Source organism: Lupinus angustifolius, chromosome LG16, assembly GCF_001865875.1.
Source record: "Lupinus angustifolius cultivar Tanjil chromosome LG16, LupAngTanjil_v1.0, whole genome shotgun sequence".
Lineage (NCBI taxonomy): Eukaryota > Viridiplantae > Streptophyta > Magnoliopsida > Fabales > Fabaceae > Lupinus > Lupinus angustifolius.
In genome coordinates, this window is record NC_032024.1 from 1,150,450 (window position 1) to 1,175,057 (window position 24,608).

General features: G+C 32.6%; 4 protein-coding genes across 13 annotated transcripts; all 4 read left to right on the forward strand.

Annotated features, from left to right (window-relative positions):
• Window positions 1,225-5,692, forward strand: LOC109330402 (protein SMG7L-like). Of its 9 annotated transcripts, XM_019564604.1 has the most exons (8): window positions 1,226-1,453; window positions 1,863-1,959; window positions 2,231-2,833; window positions 2,905-3,027; window positions 3,128-3,336; window positions 3,582-4,901; window positions 4,950-5,016; window positions 5,074-5,692. In XM_019564604.1, the coding sequence occupies exons 2-8, from the start codon at window positions 1,900-1,902 to the stop codon at window positions 5,449-5,451; spliced, it is 2,760 nt and encodes a 919-aa protein (XP_019420149.1). In that variant the 5' UTR covers window positions 1,226-1,453; window positions 1,863-1,899; the 3' UTR covers window positions 5,452-5,692. The 9 variants fall into 9 exon arrangements, with proteins under 9 accessions (XP_019420143.1, XP_019420149.1, XP_019420145.1 ...); XM_019564598.1 differs by having other exon boundaries at window positions 1,225-1,453; window positions 3,582-4,540; window positions 4,574-5,692; XM_019564600.1 differs by having other exon boundaries at window positions 3,582-5,016.
• On the forward strand, window positions 7,835-14,911 carry LOC109329132 (transcriptional corepressor LEUNIG-like). Of its 2 annotated transcripts, none has more exons than XM_019562804.1 (15): window positions 7,835-8,024; window positions 8,103-8,203; window positions 9,076-9,188; window positions 9,274-9,518; window positions 9,864-9,912; window positions 10,005-10,071; window positions 11,324-11,385; window positions 11,525-11,737; window positions 12,253-12,400; window positions 12,798-12,907; window positions 13,000-13,149; window positions 13,375-13,530; window positions 13,911-14,027; window positions 14,112-14,306; window positions 14,521-14,911. In XM_019562804.1, exons 1-15 carry the CDS (start codon window positions 7,978-7,980, stop codon window positions 14,665-14,667), a joined length of 1,920 nt encoding a protein of 639 aa, XP_019418349.1. In that variant the 5' UTR covers window positions 7,835-7,977; the 3' UTR covers window positions 14,668-14,911. The 2 variants fall into 2 exon arrangements, with proteins under 2 accessions (XP_019418349.1, XP_019418350.1); XM_019562805.1 differs by having other exon boundaries at window positions 11,324-11,373.
• On the forward strand, window positions 16,016-18,715 carry LOC109329162 (transcriptional corepressor LEUNIG_HOMOLOG-like). The gene is made up of 7 exons (XM_019562836.1): window positions 16,016-16,207; window positions 16,605-16,714; window positions 16,807-16,956; window positions 17,182-17,337; window positions 17,718-17,834; window positions 17,919-18,113; window positions 18,328-18,715. The coding sequence occupies exons 1-7, from the start codon at window positions 16,042-16,044 to the stop codon at window positions 18,472-18,474; spliced, it is 1,041 nt and encodes a 346-aa protein (XP_019418381.1). The 5' UTR covers window positions 16,016-16,041; the 3' UTR covers window positions 18,475-18,715.
• LOC109330213 (40S ribosomal protein S6-2) lies at window positions 19,928-22,225 on the forward strand. Its single transcript, XM_019564301.1, has 6 exons — window positions 19,928-20,054; window positions 20,158-20,222; window positions 20,568-20,625; window positions 20,736-20,844; window positions 21,127-21,399; window positions 21,852-22,225. Exons 1-6 carry the CDS (start codon window positions 20,049-20,051, stop codon window positions 22,088-22,090), a joined length of 750 nt encoding a protein of 249 aa, XP_019419846.1. The 5' UTR covers window positions 19,928-20,048; the 3' UTR covers window positions 22,091-22,225.

Here is a 24,608-nt window from a genome sequence, read left to right on the forward strand (position 1 = left end):
TTAATTCAATTGAAACTTACACTCTTCTTCTCTCACTTTTATCTCTAATTCTTCTTCTTCTCATTTTAACACTTTCCCTAAACATCTTCTTCTTCTCTGATTCACGCTGGCTTGAAGCCATTAGAAGAAACCAAGCAGAATTGGTTTCAAAATCTCCAACATAAAGTTCATTAACATATAAATCATTCAATTATATATATTATCCTTAGTGAAACTATTGAATTTTCTCTATAATTGATGAGTAAAATATAAAGTAAGTTTTTTAAAAACTCACTCTTAGAGTAAGTAGATCCTCCCTTCTTAGAATACCACTAAAAATGGGGATAAAAAATATAATTAATTTGATAAAAGTGAAAAGGGGATTGAAAAATTAAAATAAGATGACCAATGTTCTTATTGTGACTCAGCATATAAGAAAAATACATGCATAAGTTTCTCTAACCATTTGGAAATTGGTCCTTTGTCATATCTTTCAGGGAAGTGAAAGATTCAGTACCTAATACAAAACCATGTATTAGAAATCTTATACTAACATATTATAGCCAAAAGAATTATATAATAGGTCTTATTATGTGAAAATGGGTAACTATAATTTTTCTTCAAATAATGAAAATAAATTCGTTTTAATTTGGCTAGTACATTTTTTGTTAATTCTTCAAAGGCATGATATGAACTATGGTGGAGCGTTGGTGATGATGATGTTTAGTTTATTAGTAGTTATGGACTTATGCACTCAATTGCTAGCTTTCAATAATTGATTGGTTGTTACAAATTTTATGTTTTAAAAATATTGACATGGGGGCTGATATTTCTGTCAATGACCTCAAATTATCTCAATTTTCTATAATTTAAGATTATTTTAAGCTAAATGACTTTTTTTGACTTTTTTTAATCCATGTTGCATAATTGATTATAGCATGAATCATTAGATAATTCCAAAGTCACAGAGATAGTCTTTTTCTTGGTTAACAAGTGATTAAATGGATGATGATAAGGCAATTTAATTTATTCTATATATATATAAAAGGGTATTTCTTCACATTTTGATAAAGAATTAATTTTCTTTGATTTTATGGCTGTTGATCTCAAGAAATATCACTATTAATAATTAAACTTTTAACATTTTGATTTTCTAGAGATATAGTAAGGACATCACTTGACGGATGCATCCTATAAGAAAATAGTATTTACAAACAAGTAGAATAGATTTTGTATGAAAAGTCAAAGTAATAGTTAAGATAGTTTTGTCTTGTAAACTATTCACTTATGAAGTCCCATACCTCATCATAATCTCTGACATTTTCTACTTTGTCTGTTTCACAACAGAAACATTGAAGGTGGTCCAATTTTTGTTGCTTTCTTCATACCCATCTTGTCTCAGATACACAACAGAGGTGTCTCTAACTTTGTGAATGTTTTTGTTTGGATTTGCAGCTTGAATTGATTAGTGAAGGTTATCTTATTCACTAGGTAACTTTTTTCTTCTTAAATTCATGTCTTTCACTTTCTGAATGCTGTTCTTTTTCTTTTTGACCTTAAAAGATAGTAAAAATCATTTTTTTTTCAGTGCTGTGTTTTTATGGTAGTTGCAGAATCCAATAGAAATTTTGCTAGACAGATTGAATAGCTCATGAAATATCATCACATGCCTCAAGTTCAGTATGAATATCAGTTTATGACACAACCCTGAAATTGAGATTTTAGTACTGGAACTAAATTTCATACTTGTATTCTGGGGTTCTTATAACTAGACTTTGACCATGTTGAAATTGAATAATAGGGTTTTATACTTCATATTCATTTTCAAAAGCTTAGTTTTCGAGTTATTTTTCGAAGTAATAGGCCGGGTTTTTGTCATGCAGATGCATTACCTTTGAATGAAGTCCTTCAATCTTGACCATGAATACCAATCTATCACTTACTCCTGGAGTTCATGAAGAAGAAAAACTTCTCTTTGAGGTTACTTTCTATAACTAGCATTCACTCTTAGTTAGGTTTAGTGTTTTAAATTGTGGTTGTGGTCGCGGTTGTGGTCATTGCGGCCGTTGCGATGCGGATTGCAGCCATTGTGGTGTGAATTATTTTGTGAGTAAAAACATATTTTTGACATCAATGTGGTCTGATGCGGCCCGATGCGGTCCAAATGCGGTCCGCAATTTGATACACTGCTTAGGTTCAACCAGAGTATTTTGATTGATATCTTTAACTTTCAATTTTGTGTCATGCTCAGATTGGGAATTCTGAAAAGCAGTTATGGGCATTGATCCACTCTAAAGGCCTATTGCACTCTGATGCTCAAGACTTGTACCGCAAGGTCCGGTCTAGTTATGAGAGAATAATATTGAATGGTCACACACATTCAGAACTTCAGGATGCTGAATATTCCTTGTGGAAACTTCACTATAAGCATATCGATGAATTTCGCAAAATAATACAGAAAAGCTCTGGTAATGTGGAGAGCAGAAAATCAGGAACACCACAAGATGGTGTTGTACTGAGAAACAATGACAATCATTTGAAGTTATTTAAGTCATTTCTGTCACAAGCTATTGAGTTTTACCAAAAGCTGATTGTAAAGCTCAGAGAACATTACGGAGTCTCGGGAGAGGCCTTATTTCATAAAAAAGGTTGTATCTGTAGTTCTGTTGAAGCAGATGTCATGCTGAGATGCCAATATTTGTGTCATAGGTGCTTAGTTTGTATGGGGGATCTTGCCAGATATAAACAACAATGTGAAAACCCCGATGTTCAAAATCGTAGTTGGTCAGTTGCTGCTACTCACTACCTAGAAGCAACAAGGATTTGGCCAGATAGTGGAAATCCACAAAATCAGGTAATTTTTCTCTTCTAGAGAACTTGTGTCCTGTATTTTGTTCCTATGACAATAACCTTGTTCGATTGCAGTTAGCTGTTTTAGCGACATATATTGGCGATGAATTTCTTGCTCTCTACCACTGTGTAAGAAGTTTAGCAGTTAAAGAACCTTTTCCTGATGCCTGGAACAATCTTATCATGTTGTTTGAAAAGGTAATATGATATTGAAACTACATTTTATTCCATCCGCGTGTTTAATGTTTCTAAGCTTCTTTTATTGCCATCTCCTTATGTGTCTCTTATGATCTTGCAGAATAGGTTATCTCAGCTGCAATGTGCTGCAAGAGAAGTATGCTTTGATTTCTTAAAGCCCTCCGGAAGAATCATTGAAGTGACTGAAGCACAACCAAAGCATGTTAGCTCAAACGGCAACAAGTTTGAAGGCAAAAGTAATCATTCTACAGACACAAAGTTATGGTCACTGATTGTCAGATCAATAAGTTTCTTCTTCATAACATCAAGGTATACATGAATTTTGTTCAATATATTACCTGCAATTTGAACAACACGCCGTGCTAGTATTGAGTATAATATATTCATTCAAGATAGAAACATCACATGCCATTGAACACTACTTTTTAATTTTATGCTAGACTGTGCCATACCAAATTGCTTGACTCAACTTCCTCATGTAATGCAGATTAATGCTTACTCTTAATTCCTACTGCATATATTCTGATGTTGCTTATCTCTATATCTTGAAACAGTTTAGAAGAATTCCCTATTGTATTGGCATCTACTATTGAGGAGTTGGATAAAATGTTGGAGCTAGACGATATAAAACTAAAGACCATGTTGGAGTCGTATACTCAAATGGATATAGCCAGAAAAGGTCCTTTCCGAGCTTTGCAAGTAGTTTCTATAATCATCTTTGCCTTGAAGGATCTAACTGATAAACTTGAAAAGAATAAACCAGAAGACAAAAATGATAAGTTGCAGCTGTCATTATCGGCTGCGTTCACCTTCATGGGACGTTTTGTTGAAAGATGCCTGAAGTCTAGCTCTTTGAATTATTGCCCCTTGTTGCCTTCTGTGCTTATTTTTGTGGAATGGTGTTCTAGCATGCTTGATGCAATTGAAGTATGTGCAACAGATCAAAAGAGTAGAAGAGCTATATCTTACTTTTTTGATGTGTTCGTTGAACTTCTAAATCAGCTAAATAACAACAGAAAAGGAACCGAGAAGATTCTTGATAATACCCCTCTATGGGAGGATTATGAGTTGAGGGGTTTTATACCTGTAGCTTGTTCACAATTGTCATTAGATTTCTGCGGCAATTGGAAACACGTAGATAATTTTGAAAGCGGGAGTGAATTGCGTACTGAGCGCATCAGAGAAGCAGCAATTAAGATCGCGGGCAGATCAAGTAATTTGACAAAGTGGATTATTACATGTGATGATGTATCAGGAAAAAAGTTTTATGCTGCTAGTTCAGAGGAAAATCATGAAAAGAATGAAACAGAAAGATTGGAGTTGGATGAAAATAGTACAAAGAGGGAAGAGTCTAATCCAAAAAATGACAAAGACACAAGAAAACATGGCAAAGGGTTGACAGAGGATAATCCAAGTAGCTCTAGTACTAACGGAAAATCTAATGTGGTGGAAGAAGAAGAAGAAGAAGAAGTTATTCTCTTTAGGCCACTTACAAGGTATAACTCAGAACCATCACACCCTTCTATTTGGAGTGATGACAGGATGCCACCGAAAGACAAGGATGACCAAAGTTTACCTTCCGATGATTGTTTGCGCCGTGCTACATCACTTCTTATGGCACAAAACCCATCTCAAAGTGATCCATGGGAATTCCATGGTGACATTATAAACTTCAGGAGTGACAAATCATTCAAAAAGCAAGAACATTCAACTAAGGAATCAAATGCACACACTTTCCCTGAAGCTCCAATCTCGGCCGGCCCTCCATCTCTCAATGCTTGGGTCCTTGATAAAGGAAGTTTCAGCCACAAAAGAAACAACGGGACAAATGGCCATATCGAGCACAAGTTGGAGCCTATTAATGAAATACCTTCATCACTGGAAGGTCTTTCCATCAATGAAACTGAGTATTCAGTCATTACTTCAGTAAATGCAGGATCCTCAAACTTCCATTATTCTCCTTCTACATGTTCTATTCCAATACCTTCTGCTCCATTACTACCCGACAATGCTACTTGGTATCGTGATGTACAATCTAGTTTTCCGGCTCCATTATTACCACACAACACATCACAGGTAAGTGCTTATTCAGATTGGAGTTCAACTTATGCACCACAAGGACATGACCCTAGATTTCAACCCTTTTCAAATGGAAGAATGACTTCATCAGAATGGCTGCATTGGTATAGAGAGAATTACAAAACTGAGTGGACCAACAATTATATGCAGCCTAGTTCTACTCATTCCAATGCTCATGCAAATCATGAGAACCTGTTATATCATGACAGTTACAAGTTTAATCCTTTATCTTATAACACATATATGGAGCCACCACCATTATTACAGCCAGGTATTTTTCCATCTACTTTTGGTTCAGGTGAACAAAAACCAAGTCACTTCAACAACTTTGAAAGAGGACCTTGACAAAGTCTCTACTAGAGTACCTGAAGCACAAGAAATGGCAATTCCAGTGAGATCTTAACCTCAAAGGGTCTACTTTCATGGGAAATTAACTAGTACTCCTCATCTGTAACATCTCATAATTGTGTGACCACTTTTTTGTGTGGCTATTATAAAGAGTGTCGGTAAATAAGGAACTAATCTCTTTCAGGGTGTATGACTATCTCTTACCGTAAATAAAGAAGCTTCAAACAATACAGTGAGCATATATGTTTTTTATATTCCAAGGTTTAGATACCAGGAAAGATTATTTTCTTAGGGTCAAGAAAAAATTAATTAATGCTAGTTGACCTTAATAACTTCAGCCATGGATTAATGTTGAGTTGTTATAGCTGATTTTAGTAGTTGAAATTATAATTACATTTTTGCAACAAAAATAAAAATAATCAACCATGAATTTACCAAAATGGCCTGTACATAATAAAATAATTATTGATTTGATTGACAAAGCAATTGAATCCTAAAGTAATTTCTTTATTTCTCTTCTAATCTTCCATTGCTTCTAAACTCAGACTTTCTTATATGTGTTCATCATTTTCACTTTAATTTTTTATTAAATTAAATTTTAGTATTAACAAATATTCTAAGTAGCACTTGCTTAGATGATAAAGAGGTCAATTATATAATATATGGTTGTAATTAATATTAATATTTTATTCTTAAATATATAATATATAAAAATATTCGTTAAAAACTTTATATATAGAATTTTAAATGATGTATGTTACAAAAAAATATTTTTAAAAGTTAAAAAATCATTTTTTTAGAAAGTACTTTTGAAAAAAGAAGTTAAAAAAGCACATTTTGTTAAAATGAAACTTTAAAAGTGATTTATTAAAAAAAATGCTTTATTTAAATAGTGTTTTTAAAAGAATGATTTTCTTACAAATTAGTTTTAGTTCTAATTAAAAAAGGAGTTGAATATTCATCAATCAAAATCCATTACAATAAATTGATAGATGAATTGTAATTCATATAATAAATTTGAATATGAATTAATTAATTTAAAATATCACTTGATTGATTTATATAAATTGATGAATAATTTTAAATAGATTATTTTTAGGTAATAAATCCAAGTCCAAATTCATATGTTTGTCACTCATAAACCAACCCATTAAAACAACACTGAAATTTGTATAACACGTTATATTAATACTGCCTCACTTGAAACTCACAAGCCAGTTCTTAATAATCAACAATGTCAAATGGGCTGATATTCATAGCAACATTAATTTATCATTAATACATAGTTTATACAATATTGTATTACCATCTGTTCTTCATGCATCTAAAATGATATGATAACATAATATTTATCTCATCAATTATTTGGTGTGCATTAATATTTTTTGTTGTTGGTATTATTAAGGCTATTCCTTTACCGTTTTTAAGTAAGAAATTAATTTCTTTCAAGATGTATGGTCGTTCTTTCCAACGGTGTCACTTACATGAATTGAATCATTGATTTTTTTAAGGATTTAGTAGGGGCTAAGTCAATACCTTATTCGAGCTGGGAACATCCATAGGTACATGGACTAACTCTTCCTAGGAGTATTTTTTCCATCTACAAGATTCGAACCCGAGACATTACTTAAGAAGAATTAAATATGTACCACTTAAACCAATATTATTAATATTATGAGACTCTTATTTTATTTTTACCCACATCATCTTTATCCTACATGACCCACCTTTGTACATCTTTATCTGATAAGCTGGAGAGTACGGATATACAACTTGCAATATCAATAGCCCCACCTTTGTATATAATATAGACTCATACATTATTTTATTCTTATAAACTTTCTCATTCTTTTTTTCTTATACATTTATAAACATTCTCATTCTATTTGACCTTATCTCATTCTACTCATGAAACTAATTTTAATACTGAGAACTGTTTTCTGAAAATAGACGATTACAAATTAAAATAAATATGAAACACAAAAAGGAAAAAGGTATATCATGAATCAAATATAAATAAAAGGAAAGTCCAAACTAGAATAAAAAGAAAAAATAAAAATAAAAGTGAACACAGTAGGATTCTGAAAGAGTGAGACTCATCTCTATTAATGAAGAGACAAGTATTATGTAAAAGTAAAGAAAATACAACACATATTGACATTTATATCTCTTTTAAAACAAATGATATTACACTTTTATCCTTAAAATATAAAGAAATTGGAAAGGAGTCTCACTCATTCTAATTGCCACACCTTAACTTGATTGGTGGAGGGATCTGAGGCCCCCACCACGATTACTATATATATAACCCCACACATTATCTCATCCTCAAAACAGATTTTTGTTTTTTTGTTCCTCTCTTTCAGCATCCTTTTTGCATGGCACTGTCACTTGCCGCTTAATCCTGCGTTTCAATTCAACAAAATAATTAATCGCTTTTTTTCTCAACTTTTCGCTTTTTTCGTCTCAATGTTCTCACTCTACTCACATAGCAAAGCCTCGTAGCTTAGGTTAAATGTGAAGATGGCTTCAAAAGGTGATGATCTCTCAGAATGGAACGCTGATAAATTGTGAGTATATTATTAATCACTTTTCTCCATTTCCTTTTTGCTTGCTTTTAATTAGGTTTTGTTATTTTATGTTTTTAGGCTTCGAATATATATGCATGAATACATGTTGAAAAGAGGATTGCACCATAGCGCTGAGACTTTCAAGGAAGAAAGCCAAATCGGTGACAAAGATTCCACTGGTATCATTCATTCATTCACATATTCATTATCTTATGCTTAAATTCAATATATATATATATATATATATATATATAATATATATATATATATATATATATATAAAAGCTATTCAACTGGATTCAGATAAACTTTGAATCAGAGTCAAATTGCGTCGACTGCAACTTGAGTTTGATTCTGTGTGAAGCTTAGTTCTCTTGTACACACACTACACCTTTATTTAATTTTGTTTGCACACTACTGTGTTGATGAACTTGCCACCTTTAAAAAAATGATGTTCTCTAAAAACGTTTTTGTGAGATAGAAAATCTAGGGCTAGCTTGTTAGGTTTGTGAAAGCAATTTTCTTTGGTTTTCATTTGCTACTGATTTTTTCCTTAGAGAAACATTTTTTTTATGTTTCGGAATTCTATGAGCTAAGTTGATTGTTGGGGAATATAGTATATATATAGTAGTGACATGTGTATTTATTTTACTTCTGATTAATTATGATCATGACACTGTTTTCACTTTATTTCTTGTTTTCAAAGAACTATACATGACAACAAGAAATGATTCACATTCATAATTATAAGTTTATAACTAATAGTTGATAAAAGTAAAGTGAAAGCATGGAACGTTTTCTCAAATGAAGCAGGCCTTATTAGCTTTTCCATAACTTGAATTTCAATAATATTCCTCCATACAATGTTCATGATAAAAGTTCAACCAAATATTGAAGTGTTATTTTAAAAATTAATAAAGCCTTTATAAGAGAGAAAACCTAAACAAAATGGCTCTAAATCTTTCTGGGAAGTGATTCACTTTGTTTTTAGGATTCTAAATCTTGTTTGGAATTTAATCATTGGGTACTAACATGAAGTTTTTGTGTTCAGTGATTGATTCTCCTAATGGATTCCTGCATGAATGGTGGTCTGTTTTCTATGGTGATGTATATAGCTCCTGGATGGTGAAGGATCAGGAGAATGTTCCAGAATCCTCTAGTAAGGTGGGAACTAAATGATAAATCGTGTTTTTTTTATTTCGATTATTCAGATAGTGCATCCTACTCATACATTTGCCAATATTTTCAGATAGCAGATAATGCAAGGAATGGTAATTCCTTTCCTATAATCCCTCAAATACCAATGAGTCAGCAGAGACCTTTACCTCATCAATTTCAAGATAGCTCCATGCTGGCACAACCAGCTACTGGTCTAATACCTTCAACACTGTACCATAAAGAACATCTTGAGCATCTGGTGGGAAATGGCGAGCCAAGTTTGCAGGATACTTTGGAAGCAAGTAACCTGAGGTTCTCGGCTGAGAGTAGTTCAAAGTAATGTTCATTTTTTAATCTCAATGCTTATCTTGTTCTGATATTTGCTGCCACGTTCATGCTGCTCATTATAAGCATCTCAAACACATAAACTAGTTAGCAGTACCAGTATCACCTTTCACCACTAACACATAATATTTTACAGTTCTTATCTATATGTCAATCTTGTTTGACCTATATATACAAATTTGAAATGTTAGCTTTGATCAAACAAAATTCGGTTAAATTGAAGGGAATGCATTTGTGATTGTTGTCACTGTTAAGTTTGTTTTATATTGTAATGCAAACACTTTTGATTGTATCTCTTTATATAATTCTTTTCATTGTTCTCCTTATTTTTTTCAGTGATTCCCTGCTAGATGTAGGCAAGCAGAACCAGAACAAAATCTTTAAGGTATGCTCCAGAAGTCGAGTTTACAAACATATAAGAATCAAAATGGCAAAGTTTGTACATGGCATACCAAATCTAATTTTTGGTGTTTGCAGGATAGTGGAATTGGCATCCGTTCGGTGAAAGATGTACCTAGAGACCCTCTGCAATTAGTACAACCAAGTTTGTCTTGAACCTATTTTATTAGTTCTTGAAATTTTTCCCTTTTGCTCTAGAGTCTCGAAAGTTTTGCTGTTTATCATTTGTGAAGAGCTTTGCATTCTAATAGAATATGTGCTTATTCTTAGTTTATCATATCCCTTTATGATAAATTCTATATGTGCTTTGCCTTTGTCACTCTTATTTTGTTCAAGAAGATACAAATATAGCATCTCACTCTTTGTCTTATTGTTAGTTTGATGATATCTTGAAGAGTCACTCTGATATTTAAATAAAGTCATTAGATCCATTTCCATGTTGGTTCCATAGAGTCATCTTTGTGGTGCACTTTGGAGTTTTTTTCTTTAATCCTGTTTTTCTTAACCAAGCTTGTATTAGTGAAGATGGTTCCATAATTTTTTCATGCACATTCCCGCATGTTGAATACCACATTTAGTTTTGTTACTAATCACTAAAATCGGCACTTTAGTATCATGTTCCCCGTATAGATGAAAATAATGCAAAACAGATTTGGTTGGTTCATTTATTTGGGTTGGTACTGTTCCTCTTTTTAAGACTTTTCCAGAGAGATTTCGCCTTGTTATCTTTACATAAAGCTCCTGTGAGACAAATTTATTCCCTGGATGACTTCCCTTGGAACCTTTATTTTTTTTGTCATAAACTTGCATGGTTTCATTCATATTTTTTTTCCCTATTCAAGAATTTGGAATCTTGATTCCTTGGAAATGTTCGATTTTATATCTCTTCTTTTTAGTTCTTGACTAACTCTCCTAAGTCCTAATCGAGATAGCACCTCTTCGATAAACTATTCTAATGGTTAAACATTTTAATTTTTATAAAAAATTTATTTGTAACTACTGTTCATAATTGGATGAATAATATCGGCATGCTCCAAAATGGTAGACCTCTTTCTACTTTGACTCGGGTTTGTATCAATTTTTGGCTCTCTTAAAAGAGACAAAATTTCTATGATAGCTGTCAATGCTGTTCTTTGGTGTATCAGTAATGGTAGAATATTCAGTGACTCACTCCTTTAGGGTACTTTGACGGTTTATTCATGAGCTTTGTAGTAGTATTTCTTTGTTAGAAATGCAAAGGAATTGACATGCTTTGTTGCCTTATCCTCTTCCTTTGATGTTTCTTTTATTATGAAATATAAAGTAAAATTCTTATTCAATTTGTATGATTTTTTCCTAAGCTGATTAATGCATGATATAATATATTCTCAGAACTAAATGGTTAGTTTCCTTTGCAGAAACCAGTGAAGCTCTCAATCTATCGCCACTAAATGGATGGCCAAGAAATGTAGGTGACGGAGTATGTAGAATCTTTTCAACAAAAAATCTATTTGAATTCAGTTTTTCTATATACTTCTATTAAACTGTATATGTTAGTTTGTGTTTGATATTATCTCGATTATTAACTGGAAATTCACCAAGATCTGCCCGGTCTGCAGAACCAGGTATTAATTTCACTTGTGCACGAACCAAATTATAAGCATCAGTGTCAAGTGTTGAAAACACCAAATCCGGGATCAGTTCCTGCTCGAACACTTCAGTCTGCTCCAGCAAGCCAAACTTTTACTGTTCCTGCATACTCTACCAAATACAGCAGCCAGTATTTGAAGACTCCAAGTCCAAAGACTGAATCAAATAATAAGGATAAGCAGGTTTGTGGATTCGTCTTGTGTTGTATGATATTCCAAAAAACATTTTTCTTATTTGTATTTCTAAGAAGCTTGAATTCTGATTGAGAGGAGGTAAATCTTGTAACAAAAAGAAGTAACGCTAGGCTGTATCTAATACTTTCCATAAGTAACGCTAGGATTTGAAAGTATTAGATACAGCCATACAGGGGAAGCCAACAAATTGGATTAAATACCACGGGGAGAAGACTAAGCTTCCTCAATGAAGAATGGTTGAAGGATTTATGTGAGACACTTTTAGGAGTATTAATCAAAACCATGTATCCTTCCAGGATAGCAACTCTATAGGAAAGGAAATCGAAGTACATGAAGATGACTAAGTATCTATTTTTTCTTCATTGCCTGTGAAAATAATTAAGGCATGCAAATTGAAATGAGAAAATGTTGTTATTTCATATAAGTCATGTTTGTCATTATTAATTGAAATGCTGGATTCCTATCTTTTAATTTTTGTTCTTTCCATGGATTACAAACAAAAGGACTGTGCGGGTGCAGCAGATGGGAAACCTGTTGATGAAAATGTGGAGTCTTTCCTCTCTTTGGAAAATGAACATGCTGATCATAGAATTGTGCCTTTCAGCAATCTGAAACGTATTTCAAATTCATACAGTAGAAATGAAAATAAAGGTAATACATCAATGGCCATGGGATAAGAATTCACTGTGTTTATGCAACCTGTGCACTAAATAAACATGTTTATCATATTGATCATTATTTAGTACTGATATATAGACATTGCCAGATAGTACTGTGAGACCTTGGTGAGGTGCTTGATTACAGTTTCACTAATATGTTAATATATCAGGTTTTTACTGCATCTTGTTTGTACCTCAGGTTCCACTGCCCTGAGATACATGATTACGATTGATCTATTATGTCAATATTGATAGAAACTACTAACCGGGTAGAATGACAACCTCAGGAATGAAATTGAAACAGAATTAAGTAAATATAATGGATTCCAATAGATGAAAAGGTAGCTCTGGCAGTTGTATTAACACAGCGATTTCCTACTATTTGAAAGGTTTTTCATTTGAAGAGGTTGGTTGCCTTCATTCAAGCAAAAGCAAGGTTTTGTCCAGCCATTTTTCATCCGATGGAAAGATTTTGGCAAGTGCTGGACATGAGAAAAAGGTTAGTCTATGTGATTAGTTTTTGAAGTAATTGTTTATTCTGAATGATTGCCTAGATTTATCCTTATATTTAGAACTTGTTTATGATGATAGGTTTTCATTTGGAACATGGAAACTTTTGATTGTGCTACTACTGCAGAAGCACATTCACTTCTCATCACAGATGTTCGGTTCAGAAATGGTTCCACTATCTTTGCAACGTCCTCCTTTGATAGATCTGTAAGACTGTGGGATGCAGCCAGAGTAAGCTACTTTTCACTTTCTTTTTGTCTTACATGTCTTCATGCATATTTCATAACTTCCATATTGTTCAGAATAGGAATCATCTCTAATCCTCCCCTCTGCTCCCTTTTACTTTTTTCTTCCCTGTTTTCATTTCCGTTCACTTTCTCCTTCCTTACTCCTCAGTAATTTGAAGCCAGTTTAATATTGAACTATTTAAGTTGTGTTTTTTGCTTCATGGTACAGCCTACTAGATCATTGCTCAAACTTGATGGGCATGCTGAACAAGTAATGTCATTGGATTTCCACCCAAGAAAGGTGGACCTTCTATGCTCATCTGATAGCAATGACGTAATTCGGCTGTGGAATGTCAAACAAGGTGCATGCATGCATGTCACTAAGGTCAGTTTTACACTCACCTTTTCCTTATGGAAAGGGATACTATTTGTGAGCGTGTTCAGTTGTCTTGATCGGTGCTGAATCACGGTGTTGGATTTTGTCCTAGAAGTTGAGCTTTGCCAAATTGTATCATGAATACTTTCACTAATAGATTATTTAAATTCTTTGTGCTTTAACATTCAGTATCATTTTTTCATACCATTAACTAAATTTTTTACTCATGTATTCAAGATAAAAACACCAGCCTGTAACTGAACTGCATACATTATTACAACATGGTGACATTCTTTTTTATCTAGAATTGAAGTAATCATTTAGATGTTTTGGACTTGGTATAAAAAATAGGAAGCAAATTATCCAATAATGATAAGTATATAATGCAGGGAGGTAGTAAACAAGTCAGATTTCAGCCTGATTTTGGGAAGCTTCTTGCCACTGCTACAGGAAATGATATCAAGATAGTTGACGTTGAGGCTGATAGAATTCTGTGCAATCTAAATGTAAAGACCTAAAGCTATACTTTAGCTTGTACCTTCACTTATAGTTGATTATATTTTGCATGATTGAATTTCATTTCTTTCCAGGGACATGTTAAAGATGTTATTTCCATTTGTTGGGATAGAAGTGGAAACTATATTGCCTCCGTAAGTGAAGATAGTGCGCGTATCTGGTCAACAGATGGAAAATGCATCCATGAATTACATTCAAATGGAAACAAGTTCCAATCGTGCATATTTCATCCAGCCTATCAAAACCTCTTGGTTATTGGTGGCTATCAGGTGTGTTCCTTCATCCAGTATGTTATTGATTTTCTTGCTGGTTCCCACTTTTTATAGTATCTTGTTTTATAACTAGATTCCTTTGAAAATGAATACTTATTTGCTTTTGTATTTGCATGTACATAATAGTTGTTGATCCATATCATCTCTGTGTTGAATAACTAGAAACTCAATGCCTTTTGATGAGACAAAATCTGTGTAAATTTTATTGCAGTATCTTGAATTATGGAGTCCGACCGAAGGCAATAAAACATGGGCTGTTGCAGCACACGAGGGATTAATTGCTGGATTAGCAGAATCACCCCATGGTGAACTGATTGCCTCAGCTAGCCATGATTGTTGTGTGAAACTATGGAAATAAGGATTTAAGTGCATATTTCTGTGCCGAGGTGTAAATTACTGGAGGCTTTAGTAGATTTTATCATTTTTAGTACTTGTTTTGTTGTTGGATTGATTAAATGTTATAGAGGTGAAGGTATAACTTAAATATTGTATAGGTAAAGGTATAAGTTTCATATAATCTGATAAAAGTATAATATGTGTGTATTTGTACAGCGTGCTGCAGAATGAGCAACTATCTATAATGTACAAATGTTAGAGACTTATGTGGGGTTTGTTCATTGCCAAAGTGGAAATTTCTTTAAACTGTAGTACTGCATATGGATGCAGCTCCAGTAGCTTGTGCTTCTTTAGAGGGTGTTGAACTTTTGAGTATCATTTGGGGCTCCATTGGACTAGTGAGACTCTTTCATTAATGAAGAAGGGAGTGCTGTAAAAAAGTAAAAGAAAAACAATATATATTAACATTTATATCCCTTTTATTTGAAATGAGATTACAATTTTATCCTTAAAATACAAATGAAAAAATCACTTCGCTTTCCATTATTTGAGAGAGTCCCACTCCCATTTGAAATGGATAGATTTCCAAATTAAAGTATATAGTTTGGCTAATGCTTAATTTTGGTATTCTCCGAAAGTAGTACAACAATTCAAGTGTTACATACGTTAAGAATATATTCCATTTTGATAAAGATTAAACAAGTAGCTTTTTTAAAGAAATTTTTACTTCTAGAAAAGTTCCAACAAGACTATCCACTCTATCACTTTCTTTTACCATGAGAGGGACGAGTGCTACTCTATGACAAAGATTGATGCTTCAGAAATTTCATCACTGCATTTTTATACATCATACTAAGTACTAACAAGATGTTGATTTCATCACTGCATTTTTTAATTTTACCTCAAACCAAAACATACAGACATTAACCAATTTTCATCCTCAACCATAGTCTCACACATACATATATGAATAAAGATGCATGAGTGATACTTCGGTGATTTAGATCTCTTACCAAAATTAGAATATGATTAATATAGTGAAAAATACTTATAAATTATTCACGAATAAAATTCTTATATTTGTAACAAGTTTAGTTTCAAATTTGTACCGTTAAAAGATATAAATTAAATCCTTAATTTCTTGTCAAAGTGGACTGATCTTATGATCATGTATAAATATTTTTTGGTATAAAATGAAGTATCTTATTATCTTATTAATGAACTAATTTCATTTAGATATATGGTTGTCTCTTTTAAGATGTACCATTATCAGGAACTTTTTTAATAGTGGACTGATCATTTAGGCATACACCCTGATTGATGAAAGGATATCATTGATTCTTTGTCATTATTAATTGAAATGCTGGATTCCTATCTTTTAATTTTTGTTCTTTCCATGGATTACAAACAAAAGGACTGTGCGGGTGCAGCAGATGGGAAACCTGTTGATGAAAATGTGGAGTCTTTCCTCTCTTTGGAAAATGAACATGCTGATCATAGAATTGTGCCTTTCAGCAATCTGAAACGTATTTCAAATTCATACAGTAGAAATGAAAATAAAGGTAATACATCAATGGCCATGGGATAAGAATTCACTGTGTTTATGCAACCTGTGCACTAAATAAACATGTTTATCATATTGATCATTATTTAGTACTGATATATAGACATTGCCAGATAGTACTGTGAGACCTTGGTGAGGTGCTTGATTACAGTTTCACTAATATGTTAATATATCAGGTTTTTACTGCATCTTGTTTGTACCTCAGGTTCCACTGCCCTGAGATACATGATTACGATTGATCTATTATGTCAATATTGATAGAAACTACTAACCGGGTAGAATGACAACCTCAGGAATGAAATTGAAACAGAATTAAGTAAATATAATGGATTCCAATAGATGAAAAGGTAGCTCTGGCAGTTGTATTAACACAGCGATTTCCTACTATTTGAAAGGTTTTTCATTTGAAGAGGTTGGTTGCCTTCATTCAAGCAAAAGCAAGGTTTTGTCCAGCCATTTTTCATCCGATGGAAAGATTTTGGCAAGTGCTGGACATGAGAAAAAGGTTAGTCTATGTGATTAGTTTTTGAAGTAATTGTTTATTCTGAATGATTGCCTAGATTTATCCTTATATTTAGAACTTGTTTATGATGATAGGTTTTCATTTGGAACATGGAAACTTTTGATTGTGCTACTACTGCAGAAGCACATTCACTTCTCATCACAGATGTTCGGTTCAGAAATGGTTCCACTATCTTTGCAACGTCCTCCTTTGATAGATCTGTAAGACTGTGGGATGCAGCCAGAGTAAGCTACTTTTCACTTTCTTTTTGTCTTACATGTCTTCATGCATATTTCATAACTTCCATATTGTTCAGAATAGGAATCATCTCTAATCCTCCCCTCTGCTCCCTTTTACTTTTTTCTTCCCTGTTTTCATTTCCGTTCACTTTCTCCTTCCTTACTCCTCAGTAATTTGAAGCCAGTTTAATATTGAACTATTTAAGTTGTGTTTTTTGCTTCATGGTACAGCCTACTAGATCATTGCTCAAACTTGATGGGCATGCTGAACAAGTAATGTCATTGGATTTCCACCCAAGAAAGGTGGACCTTCTATGCTCATCTGATAGCAATGACGTAATTCGGCTGTGGAATGTCAAACAAGGTGCATGCATGCATGTCACTAAGGTCAGTTTTACACTCACCTTTTCCTTATGGAAAGGGATACTATTTGTGAGCGTGTTCAGTTGTCTTGATCGGTGCTGAATCACGGTGTTGGATTTTGTCCTAGAAGTTGAGCTTTGCCAAATTGTATCATGAATACTTTCACTAATAGATTATTTAAATTCTTTGTGCTTTAACATTCAGTATCATTTTTTCATACCATTAACTAAATTTTTTACTCATGTATTCAAGATAAAAACACCAGCCTGTAACTGAACTGCATACATTATTACAACATGGTGACATTCTTTTTTATCTAGAATTGAAGTAATCATTTAGATGTTTTGGACTTGGTATAAAAAATAGGAAGCAAATTATCCAATAATGATAAGTATATAATGCAGGGAGGTAGTAAACAAGTCAGATTTCAGCCTGATTTTGGGAAGCTTCTTGCCACTGCTACAGGAAATGATATCAAGATAGTTGACGTTGAGGCTGATAGAATTCTGTGCAATCTAAATGTAAAGACCTAAAGCTATACTTTAGCTTGTACCTTCACTTATAGTTGATTATATTTTGCATGATTGAATTTCATTTCTTTCCAGGGACATGTTAAAGATGTTATTTCCATTTGTTGGGATAGAAGTGGAAACTATATTGCCTCCGTAAGTGAAGATAGTGCGCGTATCTGGTCAACAGATGGAAAATGCATCCATGAATTACATTCAAATGGAAACAAGTTCCAATCGTGCATATTTCATCCAGCCTATCAAAACCTCTTGGTTATTGGTGGCTATCAGGTGTGTTCCTTCATCCAGTATGTTATTGATTTTCTTGCTGGTTCCCACTTTTTATAGTATCTTGTTTTATAACTAGATTCCTTTGAAAATGAATACTTATTTGCTTTTGTATTTGCATGTACATAATAGTTGTTGATCCATATCATCTCTGTGTTGAATAACTAGAAACTCAATGCCTTTTGATGAGACAAAATCTGTGTAAATTTTATTGCAGTATCTTGAATTATGGAGTCCGACCGAAGGCAATAAAACATGGGCTGTTGCAGCACACGAGGGATTAATTGCTGGATTAGCAGAATCACCCCATGGTGAACTGATTGCCTCAGCTAGCCATGATTGTTGTGTGAAACTATGGAAATAAGGATTTAAGTGCATATTTCTGTGCCGAGGTGTAAATTACTGGAGGCTTTAGTAGATTTTATCATTTTTAGTACTTGTTTTGTTGTTGGATTGATTAAATGTTATAGAGGTGAAGGTATAACTTAAATATTGTATAGGTAAAGGTATAAGTTTCATATAATCTGATAAAAGTATAATATGTGTGTATTTGTACAGCGTGCTGCAGAATGAGCAACTATCTATAATGTACAAATGTTAGAGACTTATGTGGGGTTTGTTCATTGCCAAAGTGGAAATTTCTTTAAACTGTAGTACTGCATATGGATGCAGCTCCAGTAGCTTGTGCTTCTTTAGAGGGTGTTGAACTTTTGAGTATCATTTGGGGCTCCATTGGACTAGTGAGACTCTTTCATTAATGAAGAAGGGAGTGCTGTAAAAAAGTAAAAGAAAAACAATATATATTAACATTTATATCCCTTTTATTTGAAATGAGATTACAATTTTATCCTTAAAATACAAATGAAAAAATCACTTCGCTTTCCATTATTTGAGAGAGTCCCACTCCCATTTGAAATGGATAGATTTCCAAATTAAAGTATATAGTTTGGCTAATGCTTAATTTTGGTATTCTCCGAAAGTAGTACAACAATTCAAGTGTTACATACGTTAAGAATATATTCCATTTTGATAAAGATTAAACAAGTAGCTTTTTTAAAGAAATTTTTACTTCTAGAAAAGTTCCAACAAGACTATCCACTCTATCACTTTCTTTTACCATGAGAGGGACGAGTGCTACTCTATGACAAAGATTGATGCTTCAGAAATTTCATCACTGCATTTTTATACATCATACTAAGTACTAACAAGATGTTGATTTCATCACTGCATTTTTTAATTTTACCTCAAACCAAAACATACAGACATTAACCAATTTTCATCCTCAACCATAGTCTCACACATACATATATGAATAAAGATGCATGAGTGATACTTCGGTGATTTAGATCTCTTACCAAAATTAGAATATGATTAATATAGTGAAAAATACTTATAAATTATTCACGAATAAAATTCTTATATTTGTAACAAGTTTAGTTTCAAATTTGTACCGTTAAAAGATATAAATTAAATCCTTAATTTCTTGTCAAAGTGGACTGATCTTATGATCATGTATAAATATTTTTTGGTATAAAATGAAGTATCTTATTATCTTATTAATGAACTAATTTCATTTAGATATATGGTTGTCTCTTTTAAGATGTACCATTATCAGGAACTTTTTTAATAGTGGACTGATCATTTAGGCATACACCCTGATTGATGAAAGGATATCATTGATTCTTTACGCAAAAGATTAATTCTTTACGCAAAAGATGAAATGATATCATTGATAGTACATAAAATATAAAATCTGAATTAGAAAAGGTCTGGCATGTGAAGTGGGTTTGTATTTGGGGTGATTCGGTTATCCAGATATGGGCCCGTTAGGCCCAAGAATGTAATAACATCGCTGTTAATTCAAAAACCCTAATTTCTCTTACCTTCAAGCTCAGCAGCTAGGACGCGAACACACAGCTCCAAAGTTGAAATCTCAAAATGAAGGTTTTCATCTTCAACTCTAATTTTCCGCATTGTTTTTTATTTCTTAATTTGATTGATTATGTAACTGTAACTGATTATATGCAATGTTTTATTTTTATTGTAGTTCAATATTGCAAACCCTACCACTGGATGCCAGAAGAAGCTTGAAATCGATGATGACCTGAAGCTGTAATCTCTTCACTAATTTAATTTCTCTTTTTGTTTATTGCTTTTATTTCTTTGGAATTTTATTGTTTTTCCATCCTGTAATGTAAATTGCAGATATTATATTGTGTTACATGTGTGTGTGTTTGATTTATAAGCTATTCAGTGTAGGAATTTGATTTATATGTTATCAAGTCTAATTTACATGTGGAGTTATATTACTTGATGATTGTGTGATAACATTTTGATTTCACTGTCTGTTACATTTGTATGCATGGCATAATAGGGAATGTGAATTTGTATTTTTTTATTTTATTTTAATTGGTTTTGTGATGAGTTTAACTTGTGATATGCTGCTTTAAATTTCAGCCGAGCATTTTGGGACAAGAGGATCTCACAAGAGGTTCTTGGTGATGCTTTGGGTGAGGTATGGCCTTTTTAGGTGGAGTGGGAACTTTCAATTCATCCTGAATTTTTTTGGCGGAACTTACATGAAATTGATTAACCTTCTCGATTTCATAATTCTGCTGCCAACAGGAATTCAAAGGCTATGTCTTCAAAATCACTGGAGGTTGTGACAAACAAGGGTTTCCAATGAAGCAGGGAGTGTTGACCCCTGGTCGTGTTCGCCTCTTGCTCCATAGAGGTAGGGCTATTCTATAGCCTTTCTGATTTAGTTGATTATAAATAGATTATAATTGCATTTAGTTTGGGTTGCTCAATGTGAATGCCATTAATCGAAATAACTTTTTTTTGGGTTGTGATCTTGAATATTTTGTGAATGATTCCTCTTTGTTTAATAACTTTTGTTGTCTTATTCTCTTTGGTGGCACGGTAATAGATTTGTTTCTGGATTACTATTTCTTTCTCTTAGCCAATCCTTGTGCCAGGATTAGTGTTAAGTTTCATTTATTGCTTACTTGAGCAGGAACTCCTTGTTTCCGTGGATATGGGAGACGCACTGGAGAGCGCAGGAGGAAGTCTGTTCGCGGGTGCATTGTCAGCCCAGACCTCTCGGTTCTGAACTTGGTGATTGTGAAGAAGGGTGACAATGATTTACCAGGGCTGACAGACATTGAAAAGCCAAGGATGAGGGGTCCTAAGAGAGCATCTAAAATCCGTAAGCTGTTCAACCTTTCCAAGGAAGATGATGTGAGGAAGTATGTCAACACTTACCGTCGAACATTTACAACCAAAAATGGTAAAGTTTCTTGTCTCTGTTCATTCAATTTAGTTTATTCCTGCCGTTATGAAGGGGCTGATGGGACCATAGGAATTCAGTACAATAAGGGCGGTCCATTGCATGAGGTTTCCACCTTAGTGATATGGGAAGGGTAGATGTACATAGCCCTTCCCCGCAAGCAAAGAAACTGTTTCCAGGATTTGAACTCATGACCTCCATGTCACAAGGCAAGCAACATTTCCGTTGCGCCGACGCTCACCCTTTACAAGGTAGAATTTGGTGAAGGAAAAAAACAATGTATTGACTGTCACCCAGTTGACTTATTATCCCTTCCCATTCTGCTGCCTACTTGGAATGTAGAATTTATTAAATTCCTTCACAACTAATGCCTTGTCTCAGCTGAGTAGTTATAAGAATTCATCCATTTCAATGTATGGTTTCAAGTCTGAGTAACATACCATTGGTTGCAGGCAAAAAGGTGAGCAAAGCTCCAAAGATTCAACGACTGGTCACTCCCCTGACTCTTCAAAGAAAGAGGGCAAGAATTGCAGATAAGAAGAAGAGAATTGCGAAAGCTAAATCAGATGCAGCAGAGTACCAGAAACTTCTCGCGTCCAGGTTGAAGGAGCAGAGAGAAAGGAGAAGCGAGAGTCTGGCTAAGAAGAGATCAAGGCTGTCCAGTGCTACCAAGCAACCTGCAACAGCATAGGCTGCTTTTTTAAGTTATGGTGAAGTTTAATCTTCGTCCTTGATTTTGTTAGTGTTATTTCAAATACTGTTTTTTAAAACATTTCTTCAAGACTGTGTTTGACAGTTCAATAGAATCTAAGTATTTATCTTGTTCTTCAGGTTATGATTTACATCTATTATCTTAGAATCAAAGTTCCATATTTAGCTCTTAGCCTCAAATAGAAGTGGAAATAAGTACTTTTAAGAGAAGACAATTATATTTTAGTGCAAATAAGCTAAGGTTGCTTGTGGTATGACTTGAATTTCATGAATTTAAATATTGGAAACGGCTTTTTTGCTTACATGAGGGTATGACTGTATTCTCATAGGGAGGTTATTAAATTAGATGAGAAATGGTACTTAAATTAATAAGGGTAGACCTAGAAAATGTATATAATTTATCTTGATTTTATAAAAATCAAGAGATATGAATTATGTATAAAAAATCAACACATGAAAGTATTTGGAATTAATTATTTTTAATTTAGTTAATAAAAGTGAAAGATATCTTTACAAACATAGAAAAGCACCATTCATATCTATACTTTCTTTTTATTTTAATAGTTTGTTGAGTGCAAAAAATAATAATTTAATATTATATTTGATTAACAAATCTACTTACTCTATATAGAGATTTGGAAATGATACAAGCAATCAAAATCAATCTCTCGAATTATCATATAAAATGGATTGAAGAGTAGCACTTATTTTCCTTTGACGATTAATTAAAAACAATAATTTTGTGAATTTCCAACGAGAGGTAGGATAATAAAGTTATAATATCTTTTTACAAAATTAAAAAAGTATTATTTTTAAATTATATTTATAATAAGAATCTTAGTTAGGACTATATATACATTTAATCCATTATTATAACTCTATTCTAGAATTCTAAATACATTTAATCCATTATTATAACTCTATTCTAGAACTTACATTTAATCCATTATTATAACTTTATTCTAGAACTCTAGATACTTTAACCCATTGACTTTAGACAGTTAATTACTATTCATTTCAACTTAACATAATATACTTTTGGTTTAGGACCATGATATCTCTAAGGGATAATAAAATAAATTCATACAAATATAGGTTTGGAAATCTTTGAGATAGCCATTGTTACACCGATGCTAAGGTTCAAATTGTGGTACTAAGAACCTGTTATTATTAATAACTATATCTCGAAATGGATTTAATACTTGATTACTTATGAAATACACTTAATTATATATACTCTGATGTATCAATCATGAAAGAAAGTCATCTCCCGAGAGAATAATCCTATGAAAAAACAAAGAAAAGTTCACATTACACTTAAATTTAAAAGGAAAAACAACACAAATTTGTATAATCTGGGACACGTTATTTATAGCATCGCCGATTTACTTATCAGAAACTGGGAGGTTTGTAAACAAACTTATTTTTTGGGAAGGAAACATAATGCTTGACTTTATGACAAAACTTAGTTTGAGTTTACAAGTTTCCTTAATATTCTAGGATACACCACTAACCAAAGCTTTTAGTATCCTGCATATAGATTTTGCTATATGTTTTAGATTTGTTTGTTTTTGTACCAAAAAACATTACCAATGATATTTATTGAAAGTGATTCAGTGGAATTTTTTATTATAAGTCTATATGATCATGAACTTGGGTTGTGGAAAATTCATTTAGGAAAATAAAATATTTTATTTAAGTTTAGTAGAAACATGCTCAATAACTCAAGCTAAAAGTAAGCTGTTAAATTTGGAATCCCCTAACTTATTCGTGCATCTTTTAATTTATCATGTGTCACAATCAGATACTAAGAAAAAACAACATATAAGTTCAATTTGTCTTTTAATTTCTAGAACTATCATTAACATTGTATGGATTATCATATTAGCCACCGTGCTCATATAGTGAGTGATATAGTTATTTAATTAATTGCTCACTAGTTAAACTTCATATCAATAAGTTATATATATTTATAATAAATATATTATATTTATAAATATAAATATAATTATTTGCAGTATATAATTCAATTGTTGAAATGATTCAATAATTAACTATGTTACAAACGAATATAAAGTTATAAGTTTTAATCCTCATTTTGCCACTTTGAAAATATTATTTTTTTAACTAACAAACCAATTTTCACTAGTATAATATAGTATAGTTTGACTAATATTAATTGATATATTCGGATATGACTAATTTAATTACAATGTTAAGTGTGAGAGAAATTCACCAAATCACAATCTTTATATATACTAATATGTTGATGGATACTATTATACTTCTCAACCGCAGTCATTGTTTAATCAAAATTAAGTATATAGTCTTTACATGCTAGCAGTTTTTACAAATTTGTCAACTTTCTAATCTAAAATCATTTTAATTGAACTTTCTAATCTGCAAAATCAAGAAACAAAAGTGACTAACATGAAAATGAATAGAATTAAATAAAAGACAATACTCTTAATTAGTTAAAAGACAAATCTAAATTTTAA

Bases quoted from the DNA above. Each gene is read 5' to 3' on its own strand.
- LOC109329162 (XM_019562836.1), top strand. From the start codon at position 16,042: ATGGATTACAAACAAAAGGACTGTGCGGGTGCAGCAGATGGGAAACCT. The intron at 16,715-16,806 runs GTTAGTCTATGT...TTATGATGATAG, and splicing joins GTGCTGGACATGAGAAAAAG to GTTTTCATTTGGAACATGGA. The intron at 17,835-17,918 runs GTAAAGACCTAA...ATTTCTTTCCAG, and splicing joins GAATTCTGTGCAATCTAAAT to GGACATGTTAAAGATGTTAT.
- LOC109330402 (XM_019564596.1), top strand. From the start codon at position 1,900: ATGAATACCAATCTATCACTTACTCCTGGAGTTCATGAAGAAGAAAAA. The intron at 2,834-2,904 runs GTAATTTTTCTC...GTTCGATTGCAG, and splicing joins GTGGAAATCCACAAAATCAG to TTAGCTGTTTTAGCGACATA. The intron at 3,028-3,127 runs GTAATATGATAT...ATGATCTTGCAG, and splicing joins TTATCATGTTGTTTGAAAAG to AATAGGTTATCTCAGCTGCA.
- LOC109330213 (XM_019564301.1), top strand. The intron at 20,223-20,567 runs GTAATCTCTTCA...TTTAAATTTCAG, and splicing joins ATCGATGATGACCTGAAGCT to CCGAGCATTTTGGGACAAGA. The intron at 20,626-20,735 runs GTATGGCCTTTT...TGCTGCCAACAG, and splicing joins TTGGTGATGCTTTGGGTGAG to GAATTCAAAGGCTATGTCTT.
- LOC109329132 (XM_019562804.1), top strand. From the start codon at position 7,978: ATGGCTTCAAAAGGTGATGATCTCTCAGAATGGAACGCTGATAAATT. The intron at 9,519-9,863 runs GTAATGTTCATT...TATTTTTTTCAG, and splicing joins TCGGCTGAGAGTAGTTCAAA to TGATTCCCTGCTAGATGTAG. The intron at 13,531-13,910 runs GTCAGTTTTACA...TATATAATGCAG, and splicing joins CATGCATGCATGTCACTAAG to GGAGGTAGTAAACAAGTCAG.